Source organism: Mesocricetus auratus, unplaced genomic scaffold (genome assembly GCF_017639785.1).
Source record: "Mesocricetus auratus isolate SY011 unplaced genomic scaffold, BCM_Maur_2.0 Super-Scaffold_100004, whole genome shotgun sequence".
Taxonomy (NCBI): domain Eukaryota; kingdom Metazoa; phylum Chordata; class Mammalia; order Rodentia; family Cricetidae; genus Mesocricetus; species Mesocricetus auratus.
Genome location: NW_024429189.1, coordinates 37152396 through 37169325, shown reverse-complemented (window position 1 = coordinate 37169325; position 16930 = coordinate 37152396). Strand labels below are relative to the sequence as shown.

The window sequence follows — 16930 nt, the reverse complement described above, 5'->3', positions numbered from 1 at the left end:
CACAGCATTTGCATCTCTGACATTTCATTTCTATTTTGACTGATGTTTTTAAGATTATCATGAATACCTATACCTCACCATGATACATTTATATATAATCGTCTTCTATGTCCTCAATTGTACCCAGTCCGAGCAGGTTTAAATTTTAGGAGAATCTAATAAACCTCATGATTAACCTTGGTAAGCACCTATTAGGAACAGTTTCTAAACTGGTAAATTTAAGGCACTGAAACAGAAAAGGAGAAAAAATGTAAGCTGAAACTTATTTGTCAACACCTCATACATTTTTCTGAAATATGGATGTCAATGACAGCACCTGCACTGGAGATGACAAATGTCCCCATTCTGTGTAGTTGACTGGATTTGGAATGGGGATGCCTATGCACATTAAAATTTCTCCTACTTTGTTCCTAATAATTAGAACTGCAGTTTTCACCTAATTTTGATGGTCTTCCCCCTGCTTTGTTCATTGCTTCACTTTGAGGAGAGTCTTCTACTTCTGGGGTTGGCTAGATGGGTTTTGAAACAAGGATGATAGTTAAATATCATATATTTTACCCAATATCTACTTAGTAGTTCAAGATAATGTCGTTAAAGGTTATTACCATTGAGTGTGCCTCTTTCTCAGCATTCTCTAAAAAGCAAAAGGAAATATGATCAATTTAAATGCAAAGCAAAGGCAACCAGCATTCAGGAAGACACAGTAAAGAGAAAAATTCTAATGTTCAATATTTCCAAACTACATTTTAGTTTTAAATGATCAATAGGCACTTAGAAATTTCTTTTCCTAAAAAAATATTTTTCTTCACTTGTTTTGCAATGCCATTAAAACCAGGATCAAACTTTGGCATTCCTCTTTTGGAATCTGTCTTCTGTGCTGTGGGCCACCCACTAAACTCTACACACAGGTATATTAAACACATAGTATCTGACTAGAAATAAGTGAGGCCTAACCTACATGACTCCTGTTCAGGCTGAAGCACAGCAATTGACTGTGATGTCTGGGCTGTCTCAGGAAACAAGGCATCATCTCCTGAGAAGTGGCATGCCCCTTCAACCAATAAGGATTCTCTTCAGAATTGGAACTGCCACAATGTTCATCTGGGCCAAACCTTGACCATGACTCCTGAGTTATACAACCTCTTTAGCCTGCCTCAATTCTGATGTGATGTTATCTGTACCTAAATCTGTCCCAGGACTCTGAAGCTGAGCCCTAGACCCCTGGATTCCATTATGTGGTCTTCTTTCCAGTATGTACATTGTATGAATGTTTCTCTGATTCTCACACTTAATATTCCTATTGAGAAAGGTGGCTATGTATGGCTATCTGAGGGTACTGGAGGTTTAGCTCTGAGACAAGCTATAAGTAAGAGGACAAGAAGCAGGAGGAGGCAGGGAAGGTTGAACGTATAATGAGGTGGACATCATCAAAATATATCACATGAAATGGTTAGAAATGTTAAGTCAATAAAAATTACTAAAGAGACAAAGAAAATGTAATCATAAACAAGACAATGGGAAGTAGGTTGATTTGATTTGATGCATATAACCAGTTATATAGTGGTATATTCTATGATCAGATACATAGTTGATAAGATCATTAAATTAGCTAGTGAGTAACTAGAATCAGAAATAGAAGACCTGGCACCCTGGTAGACTTAAAATGGATTCGTTGTTGTTGTTTCTAATAGAGGGTCTCTTGCTATGTAAGAAGACTAACCCACAACTTTTAGGTTTGAGGAATCTTTTGCCTGATTTCCCACAATTTGGGATCACAGGCTATATCACAGCACCTGCACCTCCAGCATTTATTTTTCTTTTCTACTTTATTCTTTTTTGGGGGTTATCATAAAAAGTTATGCTTCTTGCTGTGACAGTCACACATAATTGTCCTTAGGCTTTGTTCTCATTTGTTCCATACTGAAGACAGTTTTAAACTATGGGGAAACCTAAAAATAAAAAGTCTTATGACTAACCTCTTTAAATATCTATGAAGGATGGAGATTCCAAAATGGTAAATTCAAAGTATTAAAACAAGAAAGGATAAAAACTAAGTCCAGTTTGTCAGCATCTCTTACATGTACCAATGAAGACCTTCTTCTGAAATGACCATTTCCTTGGCTGTGACCACTTACACCATCTCCTTGTGGATGGGTAGCATTGGGAATGGGAATCCTGAAAGCACTGACATTTCACCTACTTTTTTCAAATAACATAAAACTGGAAATTTTACCTGGTTTTGATGGTTTTGTCTTTTCCACTCCTTCACTTTGGAGAGAATCTTTCACTTCCGTGGTATGCAGGAAGGGCTTTGAAACAGGGTAATTGTTAAGTGTTAATTGCTTCATACTGTACCTACTGAGTAATTCAAGAAAATTATAAAGGTCATTACCATTGAGCAAGCATTTTTCCTCTTGATTTCTACAAAGCAAAAAGAGATACAAACAATCCATGTAGACCACAAGGGGGATGAGCATTCACAAATGAGCAGAATTTCATGTCTGTAGTTCAAACCAAGTGTTTTATTAATTTTGGTCACTCGTCAGGAAACTATAGGCACTTAGAGACTGTGTTAAAAAGCACTAGTATCTCACGTGGTCCTACAATATAACTGAAAATGTGAAAAGGCCTCAACATCTGCCCATGTAAAATCTTTCTCCTTTGTTGCTGTGTATCCTACCAACCTTGGTACACAGGAATATTAAACATTAAGAACTGTCCTCCTAAAACATAGTGATGTCTAGCCTCTATCATTCCTCTTCAGGGTTAAACTCACAGAGAGTAACTGAGACAGCTTATTCTCAACTTCCAAGTCTGTCACTCTAGGTTCTCGAATGGTGCCTAAAGACTCTACTTATCTGGGGACAAGAGAGCCTTGCATGATAGATCTATTCCCTGAGAAAGGTCCCACTCCATGGTGGCAAAGCTGTCCCTGGAGCATGAGCAATCATGCTTGTCCCCTCAATCAACAAGAACTCCTTTCAGACCACTAACTGAGCAGAACTGGCACAGTGTCCTTCAGGCATACCTTGGCTATGACTTATGCAACCTCTTCATCCTGCCTCAGTTTATCTGTACCTAAATCTGTGACAGGACCCTGAAGATGAGTTTGGTATTCCATTATGTGTTCCTCTTCCAAATATGTACATTGACTAATATTTCTCTGATTTTCACACTTACTGCAAATCTTTTTTCTTTCTTTTTTAATTTAAATTTAAATTAGAAACCAGGTTGCTTCACATGTTAATCCCAGGTCCCTCTCCTTTTCACTCCCCTCCTCCCACACCCTCTCACCAACCCTCCCATGGCCCCTCTTTTCCCCAGGGAGGGTGAGGCCCTTCATGGGGGTGTCCATAGTCTGTCATTTCATCCAGGGCAGGGCTTAGACCCTCCCCCAAGAGTCCAGGCCGATAGAGCATCTCTCATTGTGGAATGGGCACCCAAAGTCCATTTGTATGTCAGGGATAAATACTGATCCACTACCCAAGGCCTCATAGATTGCCTAGGTTTCCTCACTAACACCCACATTCAGGGGGTCTTGATCAGTCCCATGCTGAATTCCCAGCCATCAGTCTGGGATTCACGAGCTACCCCATGTTCAGGTCAGCTGTTTCTGGGGGTTAAACCAGCAACTTACTGGAAATCTTAATATTCCCATGGGAATGGGTAGCTGAACACAGCTCTTTTGGGGCTGCTGGAACTTAGCTCTGAAACTAATTACAAGTAAGGACAGTGACAGGGCATAAGTACACTAGTAGAAAATATGAATACATATTTTGTCAGTTTTTTTTTTGGTTTTTCAAGACAGGGTTTCTCTGCATTGCTTTGGAGACTGTCCTGGAACTTGCTCTTGTAGACCAGGCTAGCCTTGAACTCACAGAGATCTGCCTGCCTCTGCCTCCTGAGTGCGTGCACCACCAATGCCCGGCCTATTTTGTCAGTTTTAAAGTTAATATACAAAGCAGTGAGTTTAGTCTTAACATTTCATGACACAGACTCTTTTTTTTTTTTTGGTTTTTATGAGACAGGCTTTCTCTGTGTTGTTTTGGAGGCTGTCAGTCCAGCCCAGCCTCGAACTCATGACACAGACTCTTGTTCTTCCTTTCTCATTATCTTCCCCATCCCTAGTGCCCTCTGCTAATTCCCTCCTCCCTCCCATTAGCATAACTTCCTGTTTCTTCATGCCATGTGTGAGGAACACACAGTAAATAATAAGGTACATGGTAATGATTTAGGAAGTGTGATTTTGTTCCCAGTGAATGTAAAGAATACAGAAAGTGGGCATATGTCAGTGTGACAAGATAGTTAATAGAAAAAAAAAAGATCTCCATGAAGAAGAGCTATCCATGAGCCCAAGTGAATAAATTTCAGTGCTGATTAGAGAATATGATATCATACTTATTCACTTACTAAATTCAGTACATTCATTCGAATATTTCAGAGAAAATCCATTTTCTAACAAGTCCAATTTTAATATAGCAATCATACAATTTTAATGTATATAATGATATGCAAATTTCAAATAAATTAAGTAAAGACAATTTTACATAAGATTTTTTTGGATTAAATTTTTATATAATTTATTTCTTAGAGGATTCTGATCTCTAGGCCCTTAGAAAACAAGATAAGATAAATACCAATTCAATTTATACTCAGTTTCAAACTTTCATAGCTCTTTCTTCTAGTTGGAAGACTAAGAGTAATTCAGTATCGGAAGTCTCACCTGAACATGTTTGTCTCCGTTCTCCTTCATCATAGTCAATCAGTAGTTTCCTACTGTCAGGGACCAAAAGAATGGCAAGTCAACTTACTATTTCAATGCTGACATGCACATTACACTCAGAGGAGCATTTCAGGCATTATCCATGGCACTATCAGAACTTTTAAACATATGTTACAAACATGTGGATCCTGTGTTTTATTAATTGTGTAACTAAACAAGGAAAAACGAGGCAGAATTGTCATGAATCAAAAGCAAATCAACTCCACACATGAATTTCTCAGCATAATGGAAAGTGTCCTGAACTCAGAAGAAATCTTACGTTTATAGCCAATAGCTGCTTTTTCTTGGACATGTTATTTATACTAGGCTTAAAGTCTTCCTTGAAAAAAATTACATTACTGCTTTTGTTTATCAGGATGATAAGATTAAATAAGATAATATAAGGTATGCATGACAAATAGAAAAGCAACAAGATAATTTGTCTCTTAAGGCTGAACTCCCAAATAATGTTCAACTCGTATTCCTTGCAAGATCTTGTTTGCATGAATTAATAAAAGACCCAGAGACAGATTTTGGGGTTCAACCTGAAGATCAGGGAAGCAAAGCAGCCAGCCACTAGTTCTCACCTCTAGCTCATTCTGAAAGGGCTGACCCAAGCCTCAAACTATTGCCTCTCAGTGCAGCTGGAGAAGGAATGTCTCCTACTTCAGTGTGGCTGGAGAATAAATGCCTGACACTGAGTCCTTGCTCCTGTCTTATATACTTCTCATGAGTCCTGGGATTAAAGGTTTGAGCTATAATTCTCTTATAGGATAGCCTTGGACTCACAGAGATCCATCTATCTACCTATTAATCCTGAGTCCTAGGATTAAAGGTGTGTACCACCACCTCCTAGCTTCTGACCACTGGGTTTAATGGTGTGCGCCTGGTATCTTCTTTTAATTTCTTTCTTTAAAGACTCAAAGTTCTTGCTATACAGCCCATTTATCATCTATAAATAGTAGGACTACTGAATATTTTAGTTAATCTTGTATCCTGCCACTTTGCTGAAGATGTTTATTAGCTGTAGGAGTTCCCTGGTAGAGTTTTTCTGGTCACTTATGTAAACTATCATATCATCTGCAAATTTGACTTCTTTCTTTCCAATTTGTATCCCCTTGATCTCCTTTTGTTGTCTTATTGCTCTAGTTAGAACTTCGAGTATAATATTGAAGAGATATGGAGAAAGTGGACAGCCTTGTCTTGTTCCTAATTTTAGAGGAACCGAGTTGACTTACTGTCCATTTAGTATGATGTTAGTATGATGTTGGCTGTTGGTTAATCCAATTAAAAAGTGGGATACAGAACTAAATAGAGAATTCTCAATAGAGTAATCTAAAATGGCTGAAAGACACTTAAGAAAGTCCTCAACACTCTTAGCCATAAGGGAAATGCAACTCAAAACAACTTTGAGATACCATCTTACACCGGTCAGAATGGCTAAAATCAAAAACACCAATGACAGTCAATGTTGGAGAGGATGTAGAGAAAGAGGAACACTCCTCCATTGCTGGTGGGAGTACAAATTTGTACGACCTCTTTAGAAATCAGTATGGCAGTTTCTCAGGAAAATGGGAATGAGACTACCTCAAGATCCAGCAATTCCTCTCCTGGGTATATACCCAAAGAATGCACTTTCATACAACAAGGAAATATGTTCAACTATGTTCATACTAGTGTTGTCTGTAATAGCCAGAACCTGGAAGCAGCCCAGATACACAAAAGAGGGCCTAGGCCCTCCCCCAAATAATGTAAGGGAGGGCCTAACTATCCTTGGGGAGTGGATTGGAGGGTGGGGGCCATGGGAGGATGGGAGGGTAAGGAATGGGAGGATTGATATGTAAAATAACATTGTTTCTAAAATAAAAAAAATTATAAAGTAAAAAAAAAACGGTGTGTGCCTGGCTTCTATGGCTTGTGGCTGACTTTACCTTCTGAATCCTCAGGCAAGATTTAATAAATCATAAATATATCACCACAAATCCCCTTTTTTATTACCAACTGTATAAAGATCTTATTAGCTATTTTTCTTTGTCACATAGTTCAAAGGAAAGTATCCATTTAATATTTCAAAATCTAAACAGCTAAACAATGTGAAATTATTTGTACCTCAAATATATGAATTGTATTTGGGCTAAAAATGCAAAATGCTTACATAATAAAGATAAAAGTCTTAACAATTCCTGAGCTATCAAAACACTAGTATGGACTTAATGTCAATACACAAATGCCAAGTGATTTCCAGTCCATGTCCTCCCATGTCCCACCATATCAAATGGCAAGCAGAATCTTGATGCCCTAGGTCTAAATGACTCCTGGCCTTTTAGTCCCCACAAACACCCAGACCACCCAATGCCTCTAGACTCACAACAGCTTCCAGTGACCTTAGATCCCCCAATGCCTCCTGGTCCCTCAAATTACCAATTCACTCAGGTGTCCAAGTGCCTGGGGATCTAACGGGTTCTCAAAATGTCCTTCACTCAGGTTTCTTGGTATCAACAGGTGGTCCATATATCCCAGCACCCATCGTATTCCAGTCTCCTTAGGGAACCCAGGGACTCCCAAAACCCTATTAGCCCTATCTCTCTGGATGTAAAATGTGAGGGCACACTATGTTAAAAGGCAACAGTAGCAGCTAGAAAAGTGTAACATCCAACCTACAGGGATCACATGGCCCTGACAGAAAGGGTTAACCTGCATTGGAAGCTGATGTCCATGGAATTCTGTGACTACAAGTGTTTGCCATGTATGTATGTGTTTCCTTCAGATGATGTTGCCCATAGCTCCATATGGTTCAGCTCTGTGTTTCTTTTGGTGGGTAGCAATATGCATTCTCAAGATTAGGGTCTTACAAACTTTCTTCATCTACAGCGTTGAAAAAGTTCTAACCTAAGAGAGATTAATACAGTCCTTAGATAAATTACTTGCCTAAAATCATGTGAACTCAGGCTCAATTGTCAGCGTCCACCCCCACCACACTACACACGCATAACCAAAATAAAAATCGGAAGACAAAGAATCCCACATTCATTGCTACTTCTAATTCATCCACAGCTTTGATTAGTTTCTGGGTGATGGACTAAGTCACTGCCATTCCAAACTAAATAAGATGTGGTAGTTATAATTATTTTGCATCTCTATTTATTGTTGATTGAGTAAATGTGAACACTTACACTTTGCTTTTACTTTCAACAGCGTAACGTTTTGCTGTCCATCCAAAGGCATCTTGCTTAAAGGTATCAATATCTCTTTGAAGAAGAAGTTTGATGATGAGTTCTGAACCACACCTTACGGCATACATGAGGGTGCTTCTAAAAGAGCAGAGGTAGAGTCTGGCAGTGAGGTACTTGAATAAAGTTGTTAAACACCTCACTGAATGTGTTTTACCAGCTGTAAATATTGCCTGCCTATGTAGAATTGACCATCTACTAACAGACATGAACATCTTGGAAGCTCAAATGTTCATCCTGTAAGTTCTCTCCAGGATGAATCAGGAAGAAATAAACAGGAAGACTGTTCTCCCAGTATGGATTTTCATAGTAGAATTTATAGTTCCATATCCTTTCGTTCACAAATTCTGAGGCTATTCATCAAAGTAGGTGAATATTTAAGTGGAGAATTGTTTCTTCCCTAGTCTAACATAATATACTGTAATACATAATCAGCTGAAGATCTGAGGAGAAAAGCTTATTTGCACAACTAACATACTTACAGTATAATTACAAAATAAATAATTCTAATAATAATGGTGGTAACACTGTATGTAGGAGATGACCATGTGCTAGAACTATGTAGTACATAACACATAACATGTATTGGCACAACCCTGCTTTTTGAATCAGAAAGTAATCTAGTGATGTGTAACATTCCTAAGGTTGTACATTCAGGAAGTGTGACTGTAGGAATTAAGTTCAGTCTTGTGTGAATATTGAGATTTATTCTTGTCACCCAAGGGTGATTTTTATTCATCAAAACTTACTCAATAAAAGTAGTTTTTGTATTCTTTTGACCATGCCAAGTAATAAAGTTTCAAAATAAATTCAGAGGGAAAAATTTTTTTAAAGTAGAGAACCATGTGGTAATAGAAATTAATAGTTATTGAGGGATAACCAAACAATATTTTGCAAAGAAATATAATGCAAACAGCCAATCCAACAGATTTTCATTTTTAAGGAAGCAGTACATAAGAAGAATGGGTGACAAATACTGCAAAGACATTAGGAGTCGCAGTTATTCAAAAATTAAAATTAACATCTTAAAAACAAACAGACCCATTTAGCTACATAAGTTACCTGATGAATGTGTTGCAAAACAACTAATCAACATCATTTTATATTATCAGGAAATATATGTCCTATTATATGTAGTCTTTTTGTTGTTCACGCTGAATAATTGCATTTGTATCAAAATGGCAGACAAGGCTAATGTTATCTCAGTAAGTAAAAGTTAAATTCTTCTTCCTATGAACTTAACATCATGGCTTGGGTGATAATTACAGCACCAAAGTAGCTAATTTTATTAGTACCAGGACTTTTTACCTTCCCAGAAAATCGCATGTTTTTGCATTTGCCCCGTTGTTGATTAAGAACTCTGCCATCTTCTCTTTATTTTGTTTCAGAGCAAGCAAAAGTGGTGTGATCTTGTTCTGTCAAAACAAAGTCAGTGATGGATTGAAAATTAATAGATTCCTTGAGCACATAAGCATACACGCTGATAATAAATGATTGCCATTTCCTCTTTAACCCACTGACTTCCATGTGTGTTCCTCCTTTTCAAAATCCACACAAAGATTTCCTATGACAATGTATCATGGTATTTGGGGATCAAATGATTGCTCCCATCTAAGCAAAAGTTTCTTGATTCTGTACCTTTATTTCAGCAACCCACAACAAGAAACACACTAGCAAAAACGTTCTGTATTGTTGTTGGCAAACAAGTTAAATTCCCCCAGCTACATTCTATTCCTACCTATATTACAAAGAACAATCTCTTTTCCAGGCATTCCATGCCCCAACAAAAAGATTGCATAACCACCTGTCTGGGAATGTGACCAAAAAAAGAAGCATGGGTCCTCCAACAGAGAAATATCTTTCATTTTTCATAATTTCTACTTTCTTAAACTGCCTTTTATGGTAGACAATTAGCATTTAAGAATGTAGAGTTCAAGGAACATAGTGTTGAGAATTTCGGTGCAGCAGGGATTTCATGAAACTACAGATAAACTTGTTAATTCCCTTTTACGTGTGGTGCCAGAGCCTGAGACACCAGCATCCTTATCAGTCACTGTAGATGGAGTTTTCCTGGCCACAGCCACTTCCCAAATAACTACTCAGAGGCTTAATATAAATTATAAATGCTCTGCTGATAGCTCAGATTTCTTACATTACACTTAAATTAACCCATATTCTTATCTATGCTTTCCCACATGGCTCACGTCTTGTTACCTCATTTTCTACATGTCCTGCTTCCTCAGGTGGCTGACCGGCATCACCTGACTCTGACTTCCTTTTTTCCACCATTTTCAGTTTGGCTGTACTACCTAAGTTCCTACCTGGCTACCTGCCTGTCAGCTTTTGTTTTGTTTTTAGAGACGGGTTTCTCTGTATAACATCTCTGGTTGTCCTGGAACTCACTCTGTAGACCAGGCTGGCCTCAAACTCACAGAGATTCACCTGCCTCATGTGCCACCCCGCCCTACTTGCCTGTCAGCTTTTTATTAACCAATAAGAGTAATACATATTCAACTGTGTACAGAAGGATGATTCCACAGCAAGTCACTTAGGAAATGGGCTCTCACTTAAATGAACAGGCTTCAAGAGAACTTTGGTTGCACTTATTATAAAATAATAATAGCCTTATTTAACTGTAGAGAGCTCAATAAGAAGTTTCATTATCAGCTATGGTAATAATCTCAGGCCTGGTGTGGTGTTGCACACCTTTGCTCCCAGCACTTGGGAGGCAGATGCAGGTGGATTTCCATGTGTTCAAGGCCAGTGTGGTCTGGACAGTGAGTTCCAAAATGATGATGGTGATGATGATGATGACGATGATGATCTCATGACTGAAGCACTGCTACTTTTGGGTTTTACGGGGGTTCGTTGCAGTGACCTCTGCTTTTTGAGACAGAATTTCACTATGTATCCCAGGCTAGCTTCCTGCATTCATGGCTCTCCTCTGTCAGTCTCCTAAGGGTTATGATGCTAGATCTGTGACACCACGCCTTGTTCATATGCTATTTTTAATCTATTTTTATTCTGGTCTCAGTTTAATTACTATTTCAAGCTGTTTTTGAGTAAAACACAAGCCAGAAGTAAAAAGACAATGGTTTCATCAATAATAATTCTAACACTGACCTATTCATTTTTCTGTTTTTAATTAATTTATTTATTATGTATACAGTATTCTGTCTACATGTATGCCTTCATGTCAGAAGAGGGTACCAAATCTCATTGCAAGATGGTTGTGAGCAGTCATGTGGTTGCTGGGAATTGAACTCAGGACTCAGGAAGAGCAGCCAGTGCTCTTAACCGCTGGGCCATCTCTCCAGTCCACATATTTCTTTTATGATGTAGAAAGCCACTAGGTCACCTTCATTGGTACAAAAAGGTAAAATTGTGTTTGGAATTGCCACAAAACTTTTGGAGTTAACGACATATAGGCATTTCAATGTGAGTGTGCTTTAGAAAGATAAAGAAAAAGTTTTAAAATAGCAACTTCTAACTTGTAAAATTCAGTCCCATATCCTTACAAACTGTTTTGAAACCTTAAAATCTCTATCACAAAGCACCACAAAGCAACTACTCATGCAAACACATAGTCAGACTAAGTGGATGACATCCGGATAGTTTGGAGGGGCCCCTAGCAAACTGGAGCACTTGTGGGCCTCAGACAATAGGGACACCTTCGTTACAGGTCGCAGAAAGTAAAATGAGCTCTAGGCAGTCTGGACTTGGTTACTTGACAGCAACTTAAAATGCACAGTTCTTTAAGAATTTCCTTGGGCTGAAGAGATGCTCAGTGGTTAAGAGCTCCACCTGCTCTTCCGGAGGACACATGTCCCAGTCCCAGCACCCACAAAGTGGCTCACAGCATCCATAATTCATTTCAGGTAATCTGATACCCTCTTGTGACCATTGTGGATACCGCATGCATGTTGTACATTTACATACACGCATGTTTTTGTTTTGTTTTGTTTTTTTCGAGACAGGGTTTCTCTATATTGTTTTGGAGGCTGTCCTGGAACTTGCTCTGTAGACTAGGCTGGCCTCGAACTCACGGAGATCTGCCTGCCTCTGCTTCCCGAGTGCTGGGATTAAAGGCAAGCGCCACCAATGCCCAGCAACAACTATTTTTTAATTAAAATAAAATTTAATAAAAAGGATCTCCTGGGGTTTAACTGTGGATTCAGCTCCTAGAGGACACTCTTTATATTGGACTCCATTGGGTTCTTGGCCCTTTGGGAAGAAATCTTTATTGTGAGTGTGGCTCACATTTTGCATACAGAAATGCAAAATTCTCTTCTAGGAACTAAGGAGCTGAAGGAAACATTTTAAACTTCTTTTTATTTATTCTTCATGTCTTTCACATCATGCATCTTGATCCCATTCATTTCCCTTCCTATCTGCCCTCTGCCCTTGTAACCTCCCCACCCCCCCACACACACAATAAAATTTAAGAGGAAAAAAGAAAGAAAAAAAAGGGGAAAAAATCTCATCGTGGAAGCTGTAGTATGACACAGTGAGTCATGCAGTAAATGTTTTTATCCATCTATCTTTACATGCATGTGCTCATTTCAAAGAGTCGTTGGTCTGGTTCAAGACCTCTAATTTCTGCGACACTATGGATATTGGGCCTTCTCTGGGACTCCTCTTGGATATCCTGTTATTGCCCTGTGTCATGGAGATCCTGTGGCTTTTGGTCTGCCCCTTCATGTTCTCCACAAATGGTAGACGCATAGATGGGATGGATGTTGGGGTGGACCATCTCATAACCCTGGTTTTGGGCCTGGGTAGATGCAGGGTTGGTCAGCTGACCAGCTCCCCTTCCCCTTGTCTTCACCTACAGGGTGACCTCTCCAACATTACTTCAGCTAAGGATGAGCAAGGGGCTGGTCAGTTCTCCTGCTTTCATGCCACGAGGGTTGGCTCTCCCACACCTACACCCTCAGGGCCAGCTCTACTGTTCTCCAGGCAAGGGGCAGGGGCCACTCTCCTGAGTGCTGCAGCTGGTGAGGAGCAGGGACAGCGCCCCACTCTTACGACCTCAGAGCAGCTCTGTCACCTGCCACAGGCAGAAAGGGGTGTCAGTGCGGCACCTCTCACCTGCCTACACCACCATATGGCAGGTGAGGAGCTGAGCCAGCTCTCCCATGCTCAAGTTCTCAGGGCCCTTTCATCAGACCCTACACTCCTCCTCTCCCCATCCCTATCAACAGAGTCAGTTCTATTGTGCTGCCCAGGTGAGGTGCAGAGTCTACTTCCAAATGCTATAGCTGGTAAGGGGGAAGGAGGGTCAGCTCTTTCACCCACCACAGGTGACAGGGACAAGGGGGGGGAGGGCATATTTCCTCATCCTCACCACGACATGAAGGAAACAGTTTTAAATACTTATGTCTGGGTCTTATTAGATATGCTGATTTAGATATTAGAGGTAAAGTCCAGACACTTGTGTATTTTCAAAACTCTCCCAGATGATTGCACCTCTGGAGAAGCAGAAGAGCACCATCTCTACTTTGTCTCTCACAGGTAGACCAGTTCTCTTTATGATTTCAGGATCTGGCCAAAAGAGAGACACAGACAAACACCACCTTTGCTGAAAATACCATTTCATTTGCAAGGTAGGGGCAGAAGCAGCAATAGAAATTTCAAAATATAACTGGATTATACACAGCATAAAAATCTCCCAAGTCCCAGTAAAGCATTGTAGATTTGAAAGCAAACTTTAGGCTCTTATCTAAGTGTCAATTTTTATCAGATAAGGGTCATTTAATGGTAAATCACTTATTTTTCCCTTTTTTTGGTTTCTGTGTAATTGCTGCATATGCATTGGCAGTCTGATTTCTTCAGAGCCCTACTAAAATCTATCTCTGGGCATGCTTGTTAACTAGTAATGTTCTCTAATTAGGAATTATTATCACCAAGCTAAAGAACATAGAATAAATATAAAGTGAATCATTTTTCAAGAGAATCAATATTTCTTGATATTTCCCCTCAATTATCATATTCCCAAATTTGTATGAAAATTTCTCATCCACTTCCCTTTCAATTTTTGTTTCTCTGGCTTTACCACTCGTGACTTGATCACATGATATAACTTGTCCACAGCATCCAGATGTCAGTTTATCATAAAACATTTCTTTCTTGTTTAAGAGAAAGTTAATATCAAAGGCAAATGTTCACATTGGGTGTCACATTTAACTAGTCAAGGAAAAGTTTTTGCTAGACTCAAAAACAGACGAATTAATTGCTTTGACAAACATTTGTCAGAAATGCACTCAAGAAAGCTGCACTGTGCCATGCCTCTTTAAAAGTACTAATATTCAAAGTGGCATCTTCAATAGTTGAGTTATTTCAAAACATTTCCACTAGAGGACTAGAGCTTTGAAAAGACAGAAAATTGATTCTGCATACACACTGCTAAAAATCTGTGCATTTTAAATGTGTGAGAATTATAGGTGGGTGGTGTATACCTCGTTTATTGCTTCCATGTTTGCCTTGTATTCAAGCAGCTTAGCAGCTGTTTCAATATCCCCATTGTAGACGGCATAGTGCAGAGCAGTATTGTCATGACAGTCCGTAATATTTGGGTCAGCACCATGCTTCAGGAGAATACCAAGGCATTCTGTTTGTCTACATTGGGCAGCCTGTAGAAGTGGTACCAACACACAGATTGTTAAAGAACAAGACATCAGCATTTCACAAGCTTCAGTATTTAGTTACATTTAAATGATGTAGCTTCATTTTTTAATGTAAAAATGTATTTCAAATTCTTATCATCTGAAACTTGTGACTTTAATATACCTTAATTAGAGGTGTGGCATTTTTAATATCCTTTGGACTAATCTCGCAACTGCTCTCCACCAGGAATGTCACCACCTCTGGATGGCCATAGACACAGGCAAAATGCAGGGCAGTCCTGTGGGTACGGAAGGGACTATTATGAACTTACATAACATTTTCTCAAACTTACACATGCAGTTATAATCCTCAGATAGCATTTAAGGACTCTGCATTTTAAAAGTTGATTTTCTTCTAAAGAAAAGTCATTATATTGCCTCTTATTGCAAGGAGCAGACAATTTCACTGGAGTCAACACTCCCCAAATGTTTGTGTTTTAGGATATAGATTCTCTCGGTTGACAACCTGGAGCCAGGGTCAAGGCACCGGGCTGGGACCCTTCTGAGCAAAGTACTGAATGTGTCAAGGAGCACCCAGCTTTAGGTGCCACAGTCTTGATGACTGAGAATGAGTGTGACCTTGGCAGTGTTCACGGGACCTGCTCCTCTTAGGGCACCAATGCAGAGAAACCTGAAGAGAGAACAGACATGAAGAGTGGGAATCTATGCATTGGCACAGGAAGGACTGGTAAACTCAAAACTGAAAAGTCAAGATGAGTTTTGTAATTTGAAAACTGTCGAAGGTGACAGTGAGCCATGTGGTGTGACAGGAATCGCTGGAGTTGACTCTTGTAGGAAAAACCAGGACTCTTCGTCAAATCTTACCATCAACACACTTGGCTTATCAAGAAGACACTGAATAGCCCTTCAGGTGTGTGTAGACTAGTGAGAGAGGAGGCTCCAAGTTCAGAAAATTATGAAGTGAACATGGCACCCATAAAACTAAAGTGGGTAAATATGAGGACGCAAACCATCTTCTCTTGTAAGTCCTCTCAGTGACTAATGGACATCCCTACACACATATGGAAACACGGGAATGCACTGACATAGTGAGTATCAACTGTTATTTAAAAAAAGAAAACCTGTTAGGTGGGGAGTTGAGACACACTAGGAACTTCTCATCTGCACTTTTCCACAATGCATATGACATTATGTTTTCTTCCCAGTGGACAGGCTAAAGCTGCGTTATGCAATTGTGTTGAAACCCTTGGAAAGGCCAGTCAGAGCTCTGGAAGGAGAGTTTTCAAGGACATGAAGCCCAAATCTTGATTTGTTTCACTGTTAATGAGGACCAATTGGGTGTTGCACCCTTCCCAGATGTACATCCTGAAGTTAACGACAGATGCTTCTCTTTTCTCGCCTCACACGGGAAACTGGCCTCCTCCTGAGTTACCACGCCTTCCTCCAAGGTCCCTGTCCCCTCTCCCACAGCTCCAGCCCCACTGTTACCTGTACTTCCAGTCTATTTGTTCCATGGAAAAAACTCCCCGCTCGACAAAGTTCTTCACTGTGTCTATGTCTCCCACGCTTGCGGCCTTGTGGATAGGATAGTAAGGAGCATAGCTGGCGTGGTATTTGGGCGGCTGACAGCCTCTCTCATCCTTGCTCCCAAAGCCCACGAAGATCTTATCCAGGCCATCACAGAATCCCAGGGGCGTCCTTTCCTTTTTGGGGAAAAGTATCTCCATGGTAAATGTTGTCTGCTTCACAGGCCTTTTCCTTCCCGCTAAGCTTTTTCCGCATCCCCAGCCCAAAATGAGAGACTATGCCAAGATGGCCTCTCCCAAACCCAGAACCAAAATTTAGAGTGAGCCAGATCCTAAAGATTAGAATATTGAAGGAAACTTGGAGCCAAGTCTTGTCACAACGTCCCAGTAGGGAAGCTCCAGGCTGGTTTAGTAGTTGTCAACCGCAGACGAGGATGCAGTTGGAAACGTTTGTCGCCAAGCAACGCTGGTAAACACAAGGCTCGTGCTTGCTCGGTATGAGCGCACATTGGAGAGCTGTCCAGTGTGTTAGCAAGGAAGGTGCTCAATGCGCATGTGCATAGTCTGATACTCAAAAGCCCGTCAGAAAGCCCACTTAAAGTTCCCTCAAATGAGGCTCTGCCCACCCACCCCCTCCATGTAGATCTAGGAGCAGTTAAAGAAGTTTCTTTGTATTGTGTTTTCATTTCCATTTAGTTCCAGGGAATATTTTATTTCTTTCATGGTTTCTTCCGTGACCCATTTCTCATTCAGTAATGAGTTGTTTAATCTCTGTGAGTCTGTATA

General features: G+C 39.9%; 1 protein-coding gene across 2 annotated transcripts in view; it reads right to left on the bottom strand.

Annotated features, from left to right (window-relative positions):
• The window catches only part of LOC121140175 (POTE ankyrin domain family member A-like), a 31176-nt gene extending 14572 nt beyond the window's left edge, over positions 1–16604 (bottom strand). Inside the window, exons 1-10 of one of the 2 annotated variants that reach the window (XM_040744880.1) lie at positions 16107–16604; positions 14782–14896; positions 14451–14624; positions 9301–9407; positions 7936–8073; positions 4724–4776; positions 2393–2421; positions 2234–2309; positions 606–634; positions 437–509 (exon numbers count right to left, since the gene is read on the bottom strand). In XM_040744880.1, the coding sequence (XP_040600814.1) occupies positions 437–509; positions 606–634; positions 2234–2309; positions 2393–2421; positions 4724–4776; positions 7936–8073; positions 9301–9407; positions 14451–14624; positions 14782–14896; positions 16107–16345 (1033 nt within the window). In that variant the 5' untranslated portion in view covers positions 16346–16604. The remainder of the gene's footprint in view (positions 1–436; positions 510–605; positions 635–2233; positions 2310–2392; positions 2422–4723; positions 4777–7935; positions 8074–9300; positions 9408–14450; positions 14625–14781; positions 14897–16106) is intronic. The other variant, XM_040744879.1, reaches the window with a different exon arrangement.
• Between the last annotated feature and the right edge of the window lie 326 nt (positions 16605–16930).